This window comes from Anabas testudineus, chromosome 23 (assembly GCF_900324465.2).
Source record: "Anabas testudineus chromosome 23, fAnaTes1.2, whole genome shotgun sequence".
Classification (NCBI taxonomy): domain Eukaryota; kingdom Metazoa; phylum Chordata; class Actinopteri; order Anabantiformes; family Anabantidae; genus Anabas; species Anabas testudineus.
Window position 1 is genome coordinate 8,961,900 of NC_046631.1, and position 15,823 is coordinate 8,977,722.

Here is a 15,823-nt window from a genome sequence, read left to right on the forward strand (position 1 = left end):
GTTCTTCGCAATTAAATTAAGTTGGAAAATCAATTTCGGCATTTTATGCAAATTAAAATATGCCACTCTCTTTTGGCCTGTCTATTTGTCTTCTACTCAGTTTACTGTGTTTTCTCTGTCTCCATCAATTCTCTTGTCTTGTTTTGCCTCCATCAGTACATTATGCCATCTGTTTACTCATCCACCTTTTTTTTTGTTTACATTCTCTCCGTTTCTCTCTCCTCACTCATGTCTCTCTCACATTCTGACAGAAGAATGGTTCACTCAGCTAATTGGCTGAGGTGAAATGCAATTATACACCAGAAATTGATAGTAATGAAGAACCGTAGAACATTTATTATCTCAATTAAAACTGAACATCAGTGTCAAAGCCATTCAACAAGGGCCATCGTAATATAAACCCGCTTGCACCATCCAAGATGCTCACTTATTGAAAATGCTAATTGTGCCATCTTGGGTACGGGGCCCTTTATTTGTTTTTACAGTGGATGGTCTCAGATTTGCACATCAAGTTAATTTCTCTTTTTAAGTCCTCCTGGTGGCTCGGTGACTATCAATAGGCTTGACAAGTCAACTTTACACTCAGATGATGGAAAAAGGAGGCGACAGGATTAGGCGAATCATGACTCAAGCTGACGAGGAAGTATGGATAAAACAAGACTAAGAGGCTACAGCTATGCTAGTAACTCTATTAAGCTGTACAGTACTTGGGGAAACATGCACTTTAAAATGTAAAAATGTCATGGCAATACATTCAATTATTACTGAAATATTTCAGTGATAATAAGAATAATAATTTTTTATCATACGCAGCCATGCTGGTAGTATGGATTCAAAGAAACAAACAAAGCAGCTTATTAATGTGACGCTATGTACACATCTCCCCCTGGTCATCTCCTCCTCTCCCGTTGAAAACATAATGTGCAGCGATGTCTCAGCAGTGTCCCAGGGTGCCTCACTGTCACCGCCATCACTTGTGGCAGCTTCATTTTCTCCAAACACATTGCACCCCATTGAAAACTCGATGTACCACACAATGCGGTACAGCTGTGTGGATCTGATGGGGAGCATCTCGAGGGCGACCTTTCAGCCTAATGCAGTTCTACCTGTGTCGAAATGTCACATCCTTGAGCTAAGCTGTGTTCCAGACAGAAAGAGAAGAGGTGTTAACCTTTCACTTGCCAATTAACCTCCTTTCACATTGCCTTCTGTCATTATTTAATGGAGACAGTGAAATACAAAGTCCAAGGAGGACTCTAAGAGACACGAGAGCCAGAGAAAGAGTTCTGTATTCCTGGATATTAGCTTTTACTTCTACTCTTTGCATATGAAATAAGGTATAATAGACATGATTAGGTACATTACATATGAGTTTTTGTATATTCATGTTTGCAGTACAGTATTTATACTTAATTAATCTAGTAGTTTTAGTAGCTGTAGTCTAAATCTTTATGTTCTCTGTCACTGTTAAAACAACATGCTATTGCAGATGGACAACACTCTCAGAAAAAAAAAAAGACACTGATATGTGTACACTTGGTTATAATCAGTCTATTCGTGTCTCAGGTGTGGATGATGGAGCCGACATCCCCAGAGACATGGTGGTGGGAATCTATGAAAGAATACAACAGAGGGAGCTACGCTCCAACGAAGACCACGTCACCTATGTCTCCAAAGTGGAGCAGTCCATCGTAGGCATGAAAACGGTAAGACCACAGACCACAATGAGCCGCTTCCTTAACAACTAACCAAAGCCATAACTGCGTAACACAAATCCCAACCCTCACATGTAATTCAACTAAATAAATCAGGTGAATACATCTGGCTAATAAGAGCATCTGGAAAGTACATTGGTGCAGTGAACTTGAACAAAAACATGTAGGTTGTAAAACTAAATCATTGATTACAAATGTAGAGCTGTGAGCAACAATAAGTCTAATTTCGCCTTCAAATTAAACACATACACACCTAAAAGATCATTTAACTTGTACTGACTTATCTCAGATTATGTTGAGCTGATGTAGGTGTTTTGCTTTTAAGGCTCCGTAGAACCTTCACCAGCTGTGTTGCTGCCAATACAGTCAATTTTAGACTGATTATAAATGAGTGAGTTCGCAGATTTCAGATACTGAAGAGTTTTATATACTGGTTTGAAATATATATGGGTACAATGCATTAAAGAAAAAACAGGAACATAGTCACACACACACACACACACACACACACACACACACACACACACACACACACACACACACACACTTTAGCCAAGTCACTCGCTCATTATTCAGGTCTTAGTAGAGTTAGGAGAGCACATTTATTAGCCATTACAGTAAATGTCTCATCAGCAGCGCGATCATTACCTCAGGTCATTACTCCAGCTACTGTAGATACATCATTAAGCACTGCTATGATTAAAGTTTAACTGTTTAAGGTTCAAAGGCTTGGCCAGTACACATGAGCAACACACTATACGTAGCTGAACCTAAAGCTTGAATTAGTTAACAATCAGCCTACAGATGTAAATGCTCACTCACACTGTGCTGTGTGGCTGTTGTGTTCATTTGCTGTGTGCAAAATCTTTACGTGCTTTAGACTTAACAAGTGAACGACAGGCAGAGACAGGAGCATTTCAGCTTGAATCAATAAAACTGATATGATTTTACACCGATTCATGTGGGAATGTGCTGTCTGTGCCCACTCATAACACTGAAAGGGTTTTTAAATGCAGTTAAGGGAATTCTCCTTGATTTGTATCAGTGCATCAAAGCTTTCAATCCTTTATTTATGAAATATAGAGCTATGTAGCTGAGTTTTCCCCCATATACTCTTGGATATCTAACACTGTTAACTGTATGACAGCCATTTTGAATTGTTCCTTCAAATCAGCTTTCAGCAGAAGGCAGATGTAGTGGAAATAAATTGAATGCATCAATAATAGTTTAAGATTTACACTCATGTTGCCAGGCTCTCAAGTCACAATAACCAATAACCAAAGCTGCTCCCTCTCCAATCACAACATGACCCAACCTTTGGTGGAATTTCACTTTAAATAGTTTTTTTTAATTAGTTTTTAAAATGTAATCTCACTTGACTCAGATGACAGTGGAACTGTGACATTGAAAGGACTGTCGCCATCATTAATTTTTTGGCCTGTACTTTAAGTGTCTCTCAGTGATGGATGAGTAGCCATAGGAGGACAGAAGGACTGTTGTCATTGCCAAAACAATGATGGATTATTGTGACAGGAAGTGGTTATTACTGCCCACGAGATCTGCCCACTATAAGAAAACAGACTTAGATAGAGTTTCATTCTTAGAAACACAATCACAGCAGGAGCCGGAGCGCCTGTGTTGTGCATTCTAAGCATTTTATCTTATTATGCTAAAGGGGACACGAGAATGCTTTTCCTACAATGCATTTCTTCATAATACAGTTTTCTTGGTGTAAATATTTGATGACTTGATGAAAGTCTGGTGCCAGCACCTCTTAAATGTGATGACCAAATGTTTTCCCTCATCAAACACTGTTAAAATTCACTTTAAATGTGATGTGAATTATATTTGTACAATTTTCTTTAGTAATACAATTCATGTTTTAATGACTATATTGACAAACTCTCTCTTTACAAACTGTTTCTCAATATTCCTGTCAGGAGAAGACTTTGAAATGAGCAGGAGGCATTTCAGGCTAATGATGTCGCTACATGTTTCTGACATTAGTGTAATGAGAAAGCAGGCTGGCTGTGGCAGGCTGGGTGGGAGTTTGTATTCCCTCCAGTGATGAAAGAGCAAGAGAGACAGACTGACTATGTGTATCAGAAATTGTCCTGGGAGCATAGGGAATAAAATCAGGAAAATTGAATAGAGGTTATATATATTTATGTATATACACGCTTCTATTTTATCATGGAGAGGGAATCAGACCCACACCTAGTCACTGTGTCATTCAGCTGCTGTTCGGCTCTCCTCAGGCTTTCCTCAAATGCAGAAACTTGGACAAGACAAGAGTGTGAAGGGGTGAGGACATGATTAGATCACTCTCCAAAGGCATGAGCCATTTCTGCAGTGTAATCTGCTTAAATTTGGAAAAGCACTTAAGTCCAAGCGGAGAAGCTAGGCCTCTAGCAGCACAACTGCAGCATTTTGTAAAAGAAAAATCCTTTACATTAGACCTCCAAGGGCAGTGTGATAGTGGCACCATCTTAGCTAATCCAGTTTGGTGTGGTGTAAGAGCCAACAAAAGAGCAGCAAGATGTATATAGCAAAAACAAAAAACTAAGGCATATGTTAATTTATACTGAATTCCTAAAGTGTTTGTTTACATTAGGTTAATTAAAGTCTGATTTGGAATTCCTGGCCTCTATGATGTTTTACAATGCAGGATCCACCATAGCTTAGAACAGAAATCATGTCAGTAAAACACAGAAGCTACAATAATTAGTGCCTGCCCATTCTAAACAGGTAATATACATATTCACGCAGAACCCATAGAAAGAAAACCTGCAATTAGAACAATGTAGAAAGCATTTCCACAATGAATGCAACTTTTTAGCAGTGCCCAGTAAAGAATCATAAAATGGATAAGCTACATGCCATGTCCTCAGGGAGACAGTTAATATTTGTCAAGCCTTGCATAATCCTGAAACACTCACGCCACTAGTTTAACAGATGGTTTTCTCCATACTTCAGTCTTGGACATTTCAGATCAGTGAATAATGAGAGCTCTACTAGTCCATCCAATAGTCATTTATATTAAAAGTCTCCCTGAATCACCTTAATGCTTTCCCTTCCCTGAGTTTTCTAACACAAGGAGTGACTGAAGATCTCCTTTAACCTGAATGTGCATTTCTTTCCCTGCAGGTCCTCTCTGTTCCTCACAGAAGATTGGTGTGCTGTAGTCGCCTTTTTGAAGTAACAGACGTCAACAAGGCCCAGAAACAGGCAGCACACCAGAGAGAAGTCTTCCTCTTTAACGATCTTATTGTGGTAAATATACAAACAGCCATATGCCTTCATTAATCATCATGAATCATAAAAGATTCAGTGTGACACCTATATTTTATATATACACACGTTTATACACATGTTTCTTTTACTCCCCCCCTCAAATGGTTGTTTCTGCTGCACACAGTTGAGCTCTAAAGCTGCTTATTTTGTTGTGACAGCTGCGATGTACCATCACCTACTTCAACTGTGAGCTATTTCTTAAGGCTCCCTCTCTTCTTTTATTAGGTTTCATAACTCAGGCCTCTCCAGCCATTTCTTTTAATAATAGATAGTAGCAATTGCGGCATTGCAGTGCCCTCATAAGCAAAGACCTGTCCTCCACCAAGCAGCTTTAAGGCCCAGTAACAAAGTTGTTTTTCCACTTGGGGCACAGCAAAGACAGGTTGCTCACTTGGTCTAAAGTCTTGAAGGCAAGGGAATTATCAGAGTTTTAATGTTGGGCATAATGAATGGGCTCATTAGGGGCTACACAGAGGTCACCTATCTGTATTTAACTGCTCACATAATTATGTCAAATGCTGAACTTACTCCAACAAAACATAGGTACAAGAAACGCAGCATTGCTATTTTACTCGTCCTTTTCCTGCTCAAGCATGAAAGTAATTGGTGGCTGAGGTTAAAAGGGCAGATTTGAAGTGAGAGGCAAAATAAGTTATCGTCCAACATCACAGTGGAATTTCTCTTCTTTTAACACTAAAACTTAGTGGTGTGTTATATTCTCCTCACAGCGTAGAAAGTGGGGTGAAATCATGTTTGAAATAATTTACTGGAGAGTGAAAGTGATGGGGACCTGGAACATGTCAGGTAGTGGTATAGTGATGTATTCTTTTAATACACTTTCCCTGTTAAAGATCTATTTGTTAAGGTCATTCAGTGACAATGCTCTCTATAACAATGAGGGTGATTGTGTAAATTAATATCGACTCAGTTTGCACTTATTTGAACTTTTAAGTGTCAAGTGTCAAGAACACTGAACAAAATAATTTAATGTGCTCTCCTGTTATTCTAATTTGTTTCTAGAACTCTGGTTTATAGTTGTTTTCTCACTGTCTGCAGATCTTAAAGCTATGTCCAAAGAAGAAGAGTTCTGCGGCCTATACTTTCTGCAAAGCTATGGGTCTACTCGGCATGCAGTTCCACCTGTTTGAAAATGAATGTAAGTCAGGCTTTCTTCACTGCAATCAACTGACATATAAAACAAAATACACTCCACACAACAACCATATTTTGGGCTGAATAAATGAAAAAAAAAACACAAAAAAACAATTATCACGCTTAGTTTCATGCTAAGTTGCTTAGGAAATTGTTTTCACAAAGTAATTTGGAGAACATACTGTAGTTTACATTGCGCTAACTGACATTTCACACCTCTGAGTAATACACTCAATATCTTGCAAACAGTACTTTTTCCCCTCTCCTGTGTCAATAACTCAATGTTTGCTCCTCAGACTATCCCCATGGTATCACCATCCTCTCACCGTTTGGCTCAGACAAGAAGCAGATACTTAATTTCTGTGCCCAAAGTGCTGAGGAGCTGCTCAAGTTTGTCGAAGACCTGAAGGAATCAATCGCAGAGGTGTCAGAGATGGAGCAGATACGCATAGAGTGTAAGTGTCATTTTTTACCCTTTCCTTCCTCCTTGACGTAACGTTGCAGTTATATCCGTATCACACCGTTAAGACCTCTTTAAGCAAAGTTCTCCACTGAAGAAGCAAACTATTTATAACTGTGCTCATTCAATTTGATGATGCCAGTGTCTTTAGTGTATTTTATATATGTTTAGTGGTTGGGTGCATGAACACTTAAGTGTCTGTCAAGTGAATAGTTTGTGTGCATTTGTCTCGTGGCAACAAAACAATGGTCAAGGTCCTGGTACATTAACGACCACTAAATTCCCATCATTCCCATCTGACTACAGAGGATTAGTGGATTCTTAGATACTTTGTTAATTAAAAGGTCCTCATAGAGAAGAGAGTCAGTAGTCATCCTTTCTTTTCTAACTTGCAAACTTTTGTGCCTTTTGTGTATGTTGTGTTTTGTTTCCTTTGGCGCACTGCAGCTCAAACAGACTGTAGGAGGGAAGGAATTACAGGTGAAAAGAGGCCAGTGTTCCTGGGAGCAGTCAGGCATTGACTTGTTTCTGCCTTGTGTATATATAAAATTCTCTAGACAATAAGGCATGCACATACTTAGACACGCATGGAAAACCTGAGAACCCAGGGCCCGGCTCCTGCCAGTGGGCATCAAAAAGAGCATCCCTGCTGGGGTTTGACGCAACTGCCTTGCCCTTCATAGAGAGGGAGGGCCAGCAGCCTGTGGAGAGCAGTCAACAACATATGGAGATAGGCAGGGGTTGACAGAAAGAGCATATTTGTTTCTTTGGAGTGGAGTAATAATAGATGCCACATATCACACAAAGGCTGATGCAAAAGAAACCAAAACATTTCTTCCACACATCAGAAACACTACATCTTCCTCTCTCGGGCAAATATTTATTCATTTATTTATTCTTCATATGTGCATGAATTGTAGGTTTGGCCTCCTGAGATATTTCACATGACATGCTCAGCTGACTAACTAGTTTAACTAGTTGTAAAAAGAAAATATAGCTGTTAAATAAATAAAGTTAAACCTATTTACAGTCTTATATGACCCCTTTTCTGTGAGGAAAAACTGTTTCTGTCAGATTTTGTATCACACTTGCACCACGAATGATTGGAGAACATTTTGTGCTGCAGCCTTAAGGTGTCACCTGGCAGTTTTGTGGCTCGGCATCAAAATTAGAATGCAGCACTGTGTTGGAGACAAAACAACATTTAGTCATCATGATTAGAAATGACATGCAATTACCATCAAGTGTGAAGTTTAATTAGAGAGATGCAGACTTGTGTTTTGAGCTTAGAGAAGAGAGTGGGAGGGGAAGTGTGTGCGCGCACACACACACACACACACACACACACTCTTGGAAAAGAATATTTAGTTAATACGGTCAATCTTTCCCATCCATATCTACCTATCTACCTTTTTTGCTCTCTGTCAATGTGCGCATGATGGTAATCATGTCTGTTTTCTGTTCTCGGCAGGGGAGCTGGAAAAGCAGCAGGGAGCCAAGACACATTCAGTAAAGAACAACGGCACACAGTTAGAGCTGCGTGGCAGACAGGGCTCCCCATCAGGTGTGTGTGTGTGTGTGTGCATCATTGCGTTTTAATTTTCAAACTGACTGCTGAGCCTCAGTCCCCAAGTGCAATAATGCATCACTTCTGTTTTCCCGAATTGATCAATTTAAGAAATGTATATTTTTAGAAAAGTTAATTAACATTAGAACAAAAATAGAAAATAAATTTGTGATGTACAGTAATTGTAAATTCTATAAGTGGTGCAGTTCACTGTTTGCTAAGCCCACCATTAGCTCACAGAAAACATGACAAGCCACAGATGTTTGGAGAAACTGGTGTTGTTATTTCAGGCAATGAGTTTACCTGGAAGTGTTACTTCCCCTAATGAGATTAGGAGCAAGGACACAGCCACCGACATTAACCATTTCTGATCGCATAACACCACAAACTTCAACCACAAAATAATACAATTACTGGAACTTGCACTATTTATCTTTCCTACTGTAGCAGGGTTAGCTTGGCAGGCTCTCTTTAAAGTAAATAAAATGTATTTTCATTCCTTTTCCATAACAGAAATCCAAAGAAACTAAAAGCTTGACAGGTCTGTTCTTCCTGTTTGCCTGTTAAATGAGAAATGGCAGCTATATATGTTTTTCTAAACATTACATTTCTTAACTTCAGCTTAATAGGAGACTAATGAATTTTAGTGATTATTCTTGTATTTTAAGATGTAGTTAAAGAGAAAATGATTGTTTAACACAAACATTTTGCTGCCGCTTTTGTCCCTTTTTCTGCCATTTTTTCCCCAATTTCAGGAAACAAGGAGTTAGATGACAGAAGCGGACACAGTGCAGTAGAGGTAAGTGCTTAGTGATAGGGCCATGTCCCAAACAACAGGTAAGTCAGTGCAGTAAGTTGCAGTATATTATGTCATTATCAAGGCAGGATGAGATAGGACAAATCCCCAGGACTAGTCATACTGTATCTTTAGGACTAGAGGCGTCAAGCAGGAGTGGGTGAAGAGTGGATGAGAGAACGAGTGCTGCGGGCATGTAAGGTAACCCTGAGAAACTAAATTATAAGTAAGGGAATTCCTGTATTTCACAATATGGTGGTTTGGGGGAATTAATAAAATCATAGCAATCAGCTTTAAATATTATCAGTAACCCTTTAAAAAGAACACAATGCAATTAGTTTCACAGGCTAATGCAGAAACTATGATTCCTTCAGTGCCCCTTAAAAGAAATAGGAAGCAGGCATCACTAAAAGAAGCCAAAATCTCAGAACATGTGTAGAATATATAATATATATATATAATATATACTGCCCGTCCCAAAAAAAAAAAGTCACACATTTTAATCTTATGTTTGACCGTCTTTAGCTTTGACTTCGGCATGCATTCGCCCCGGCATCGTTTCATTACGCTTCTGCAATGTCACAAAATTTATTCCCATTGCATTTATTTTTCTCCAAAATCTTGTATTGATGATAGGAGAGTGTGATAGCTGCGCAGTCTTCTCCATCACATCCCAAAGATTCTCAATCGGGTTAAGGTCTGGACTCTGATGGCCATGTGTACCATACTCCGTGAACCACTCTGTACAGGCATAATCATCTTGCAATATGCCCATGCCATCAGGGAAGAAAAAAATCCATTAATGAATAACCTGGTCATTCATTATATTCAGGTAGTCAGCTGACCTCATTCTTTGGACACATACCGTTGCTGAACATAGACCTGACCAACTGCAGCAACCCCAGATCATAGCACTGCCCCCACAGCCTTGTATGGTAGGTACTAGGCATGATGGGTGCATCACTTCTCCTGCCTCTCTTCTTACCCTGAGTTAGGGTTAAATAACCAGCTGAAAAATATTCATCCATCAATCATTTGCTTAGTTAAATCAAGGTGGTGACTTTCTTTTTGGACAGGCAGTGAATAGTATAGAGAATATTATGTGTGCATGTGTATGTTCCCACACGCAACACCAAGACCTTAATTATGCAGGCAGATAAATTTAATGCTCATTTGACCTGGAGCAGTCACCTCCCACCCCCTTGCTAGACCTCTGGGCTAAACTTCTATTGCAAGCATTTTATGCAAGTAAGACAGCAAGCTGAACTACATTACCCATGGGACTTTGAAATTACCCTTCTAGAGGCATCAGATGACCTTTTCTAGTCCTTTCTGTGGCAGTAAGGTAGAGGGCTATGAGTGAAAAGTCAAAGCACTGGGCCAACTTGATATTCAGGGGCTTTTTAATTCCACACAGGACACTGTTATAATGTCAGGCTGTAAATCCTTGACTCGGGAGCTCGTTAGAACAGAAGTTATTTTGTATACTTCAGTGAAAAGCTTCACAGTCATTTTATTTTTATAGCCACAAATGCCTGCAGAATGACAATAATTACAGCAGAGCAAACATGCCTTCATTGCTGCACGAGATACATAAAAAGAAAAAATAATAGGACAGTGTGCAGCGGAACAATCGTTCACTTTGTGCGTACTGTACGGGGACAGCCACTCTTTGAGCAGCCTTTAGGTGCTGATAATAGGGAGCTATGATCAACTTTCATTTGAAATAGCCTGATAATCTTTTATACTATATAAGAAGTTCTAAGGCTTTGTACTGCAGATCACAGTTAATACAAAAGCCACTAACCACATCAGTGAGAGGAAGAAAACAAAAACCAAAAACATCTCCATCTTCAGTATAGGTGTAAGCCATTCCAGTTCAAGAGAGAATCTTTGAGGACCTTTCCTATTCCACTATTTTTTCCACCCATGTTTGCACCTTAGATCAGTCTTCATGCTTGTTTGAGCTACCTTTAACATCCTTCTTCCCCTCTGCCACACTGCCTACAGTAAATGTCAGTAGCTGGTGGGGAGCTGTCGAAACACATTTATCTTGGAAACCAAGAGGGTCACTCAGAGAAATCTTTCTTGTGCTAGAGGCATGAATATACAGAAGTCTGAAGCCCACAGCAAATTGTTAATCATAGAATATTTGATAAGAAATGTGTTGAGATTCTTGTGTTGGGGCCTGGCTCAAGGCAGTGACAATAAACAAGTCTGAGAGGAAGCATCTACATAGTTTGTTGCTTTTTTAAAAAGAAGGTGTAAAAAACAATTCAACAACCTAATTCTACTTCTGAAAATACATGTACAGGTATGGGACATATCCAGGAAAACAGATTTCATGAGACAAGTGTTGATATATTCTTTTGAGTCACTCTTTTTTGAGAGTATTATATCTTATTTGCTATATTGATTAAACAATCTGATCTCAATGTGTGCTCGTCATCAGTCAGCACTCAACTGCTGGTTTTTGACACACAGAGACGGCTAAAACAAAAACAACAAAAGAAGCCATCTTGACAGAAGAGGAAGGGCAAAGGCAAACAGAGGTTGTCCTGAGTAGTAGTCCTTTTAAGTGCTGCCAGCTGCAGCCAATCTAGCCAACGATCCACTTGCTGTGTCCACAGAGTAGGAGAGCTAATCAAAGCTCCTGCCCTTGTTTCCTTCCAGCTTAACTTTTGAGTCTAAATCATGCACAGTATGTGATTTGTAACCAAAATGCAACCGAGAAGACACTTGAATAATAATAAAAATTTACAGTATAAAAAGAAAATGAAGAGTTTTATCAGCAATTACTCTGCTGATTATTGTGTTAAATAAAAAATAGTGAAAAGGTGACTAGTACCATTTCCCAGAACTTAACATGACATCGGTCATCTTTGTTTACTGTATGAATCATAGGTCATAGGTCAACAGCTGTGATACATACAGTAAGAAAAGAAATCATCACATGGATGTTTGCCTTGGGCTCTCAGAAGTTTTTCTCCACTTAAAAATCAAACTTTTGAAAGGCACAAGAAAGTCAAAGAAATCATCCTTCATTCTTTATCTAACTGCTTCGGAGCTCAGTGACACTGTACTCTAAGTAGCCCATATGTGCTAAGTCGTCAAGGAGAAATAGTGGCTGGCAGACTGAATAGGAGCAAATGTTAATGGAGTGCTGTAAGAGAATGGAAGAACACTGCTGTAAGCCTTTTCTTACCTCAGATATTTCATATTAAATCTATTATATCGCAGGAGAATTACCATTGGCCTTATTCTTATTATTTGCCACTCTCCATTTTGAAGAATTTGAGAGGGAAATTATATTCCTATTGCGCTGTAGATCAAAAGTTCATTAAACATCTTATAGACTGTGAGACTTCAGCAATCTTCTAAGTTTATTGGATGCCATACTGTGTGAGATCTAATGTAACATAGTGGGTGGTGACGTCAACTGTCACGTTTGTGGCGCGGGCTGTTTTTGAGCCCGTCTCTCAGTGTGAAATGGCGCCATAGTTGGGGAAGCATAGATACCTCGAGTAGGCTACATAAATAGAATAGATATATAAAAAGGAGCAGAACTAACAAGAAGATAAAAACATTCAGCCAAGCAAACTGTAAATACGGAGCCCCTAAAGGGACTTTTTTGGGGGATTTTTTTGTATTTCTTGCAGGCAAAACTCTCGTGAGCATGAAGAACTCGCCTCTAAAAAGAAAAAGAAAAAAAGTGATCGTTCACCACAAACTGATTGTCGTCAGTGGGAACTCGCACAGCCTGTTACAGTCATATCTCTGGCGAACAGTCTATAAGACTTCAAAATTCACCTCAGATGTTGTTCTGATACAATATACTGGTGACTAGGCTAACGTTGTTTCCCGTGACTCTGCACAAAATACTTTCTAGTGCTCACCAGATGCTATCTTGTGCACATGAGAAACGTTTCATGCAAGCTTCTCGTGTTCACGAGATAGTTTAGATAAAGAAACATCTCCCAAATAAAAATTAAAAAACATATGTCCCTTTATGGTCTCCTTATTCTAAAGATAATAGAGAGTAGAAACAATAATTGTGACATCTGGAGGTTTGCATTCTGATGAGTTGCCTGTGGATGTCTGTGGTTGTCAGCCTGTTCACCTCCTTTCCTCTTATATTTCCACCTCTCCCTCTTCTTCATATGACCTTCGTCTCTATTCTGGACCCTCAAGTCTTCTCGTGTCCGCTGTCCCCATAGCGCCAAAAAGTGGTTTGGAAGGGAGACACAGGGGCCCTCAGTGTCCCCTTTGGAACCACCGGGTCCCTACTGTAGCCTTGCACCAAAAGTCTTACCCCCGTTCCCCACCACTGTTGTCCTCCTGACCCTAGTCACACACTGGTTTTCCCAGCATTCAATCTACACTGTTCCTACTTCCTGTGGGGGTGGAGTGAAGGGACTGTATATTAGTCACAATATTTTTACACCCCCAACACCTAAGCCCCCACGCATGCCCTGTATGTGAGTGTGCTGTGTGTTCACCAACCCCCCAAAAAAGAAAAAGAGGGCTTGACGGATTGTAGAGGAGGAACCAGTTTTATAACATTTGATGCTGTTCTCTTGGCTGTTTTCTAAACTAGGTGTCAATTCACAACAGGCTTCAGACGTACCAGCTCAGCAGCAGCACGGTTCGGAGTCCCGAGAGCGTGGCCCTTCTTAACCATCAGGGGGAGCTGCTTTTCCAGCAGGGGCCCCAGGGGTTAACCCAGGGGCCGGCGCCTCCACCTCAGCACCCACAGCTGCAGTTAGCGGCAAGCACCCCCGCCCACCACTTCCACCTCCAGCAGCACCACCAGCCCGCTGTCAGCATGGCTGATCTGCGGCCCGAGACACTCATCCAGTGTCAGCAGATCGTCAAGGTCATCATGCTCGACAACAGCGGCCACGGGCGCATGGAGAACTTCCTTAGCCAAACGCCCACACACCAGCACTACCAGCATCACCACCACAGCTACCACCAGCTCAGCCAGTCGGCCAAGTCCACTCCAGTCCGCTCACCGGATGGCTCCCATGGCAACGACGGCCACCAGCCTCCGCTGCCTCCCCCACCTCCGCCTTACAACCACCCGCATCAATATATACCACCAGATCCCCGCCTCAGTCTACATCGGACCCCAAGTGGCTCTCGGAGCATGGTGTAAATAAATTAATTAGAATTACTCCACTGAAACACACACACGCTTCCACCACACCCCTCCAGTTCCCTACGTATTTAACAGTAAATTTTGTACATATATACATACGATGAAAGAGCTATAATAAAAAAAAATAAAACCACACTAATATGCATATATTTAAAGAAAAATAAATAAAGGAAAAAATCAAGGTTTTAAAAGAGATAAGGAGAAATAAAGTGCATATATAAAGTTTTACTTGATTCCACATGTATTTTGAAATATTATGTAGTTTTAACAAATTTCTATAACTTTTTGTCAGTTTTAACTCTTGCTAGAGAAAAACTCACAGATATTCAGTTTCTGGATCCCTTGTAGTTCTAGCATTACCAGAAATACAGTACGCGAGTCCCTCAGACTTTTTTTTGGGATTGTTCCGGTAACGGATGGACACACTCCAAGGATCTTCTGCTTCTCTTCGCTTTTATCACCCCAAACCTCAAGCCTACCATGCTGTATGTGCGCATGTGTGCATAGCTGAGACTTACTGAAAAAAAGTGTGCCAAAATACATACGCCTCCACTAAACACTGACTCCTTTGCACTTGACTAAATGCTAGGGCTAGAAGAAAACAAAAACTCTTCATTTGCTTTGAAAAAATACTCCTTTCATGCTTCTCCCTTATGGAGCACAAAAAAAAAAAGAATAGCAAAACTGATATTTCATAAAAAGCTATTTCCCCGTTTGCACTGTTGCTGATTTATTTATGCCTTCTCTCTTCTTCTCTGCTCCCCGAATAAGAAAAAACAAAACAAAACGGCATCCTAAGATAAGCTGTCGTCTGCGCCTCTGTTGTGCTGTGGCTCTCGATCATCACAAAATACTCAACTGTCACTCTCCATAGATCACACTACGGTGATGGATGACCGTAAACAAAGGCAACCAATCATGTGGATTGTTGCCAAACCAAAAAGTTAGCTCATGATGTTTCTGCTGATGTTTGTCTTATAGGCTTCATATTTAATATCCCAGGAATTCTTTCCACGCTCATGGTCTGAGGGAGGAAATGTTTTTGTGTGTGTGTGTGTGCGTCTCTGTGTGTGTGTGTGTGTGTGTGTGTGTGTGTGTGTGTGTGTGTGTGTGTGTGTGTGCTGCTGAAACTGTTCTTGGACTTTTAAAAACCTACAACAAATCAGCTTTCACATGTAATATATGTACAACACACTGGGCTGTCATCTGTTTATGAAATGAATTTCCATGAAGATGCTCCTGCTACAGCTGTTAAAGGTCAAGATCTGTGTTGATTTTAATTTGCGTGGAGCGTATTCCACTTCTGTGTGTTTTCTGTCTATGGATAAAAACATCCAGTCACCTTCTCTTTATGTTTGTACAACTCCCAGGTGCTGTTCCAGCTCCTTGTGACTGTTTTCTCTTCCCCGCTAACCTTTCAGTCTGACATTTCCAAAAAGGCAAAATCTACAGATGCAGTGCACATGCAGTATATTGCAAATGCTAGCATTAATGGTATTGTTTGTGCTGTTGACTAGTCCGCTTTAAAAACCGAATGGGACAAAAAGAATGCATTATCTGATCTCTTTCTCTTTCACCCCAGCCAAGATTGTAAATACCACATTCAAGCAGTGTAGGAAAGAACAAGCAAGCTACCTTTAGCCCCTTCAAAATGCTACTGCCCTGTCATGTGTCCTTC

At 40.2% G+C, this 15,823-nt stretch overlaps 1 protein-coding gene across 1 annotated transcript in view; it reads left to right on the forward strand.

Moving 5' to 3' along the window:
- LOC113162853 (IQ motif and SEC7 domain-containing protein 3-like) overlaps positions 1 to 14,309 on the forward strand; it is a 79,074-nt gene extending 64,765 nt beyond the window's left edge. Inside the window, 7 exon segments of the mRNA XM_026361090.1 lie at positions 1,567 to 1,706; positions 4,863 to 4,988; positions 6,066 to 6,165; positions 6,458 to 6,616; positions 8,093 to 8,185; positions 8,944 to 8,987; positions 13,582 to 14,309. Coding sequence (XP_026216875.1) covers positions 1,567 to 1,706; positions 4,863 to 4,988; positions 6,066 to 6,165; positions 6,458 to 6,616; positions 8,093 to 8,185; positions 8,944 to 8,987; positions 13,582 to 14,142 — 1,223 coding nt within the window. The 3' untranslated portion in view covers positions 14,143 to 14,309.
- The last annotated feature ends 1,514 nt before the right edge of the window (positions 14,310 to 15,823 follow it).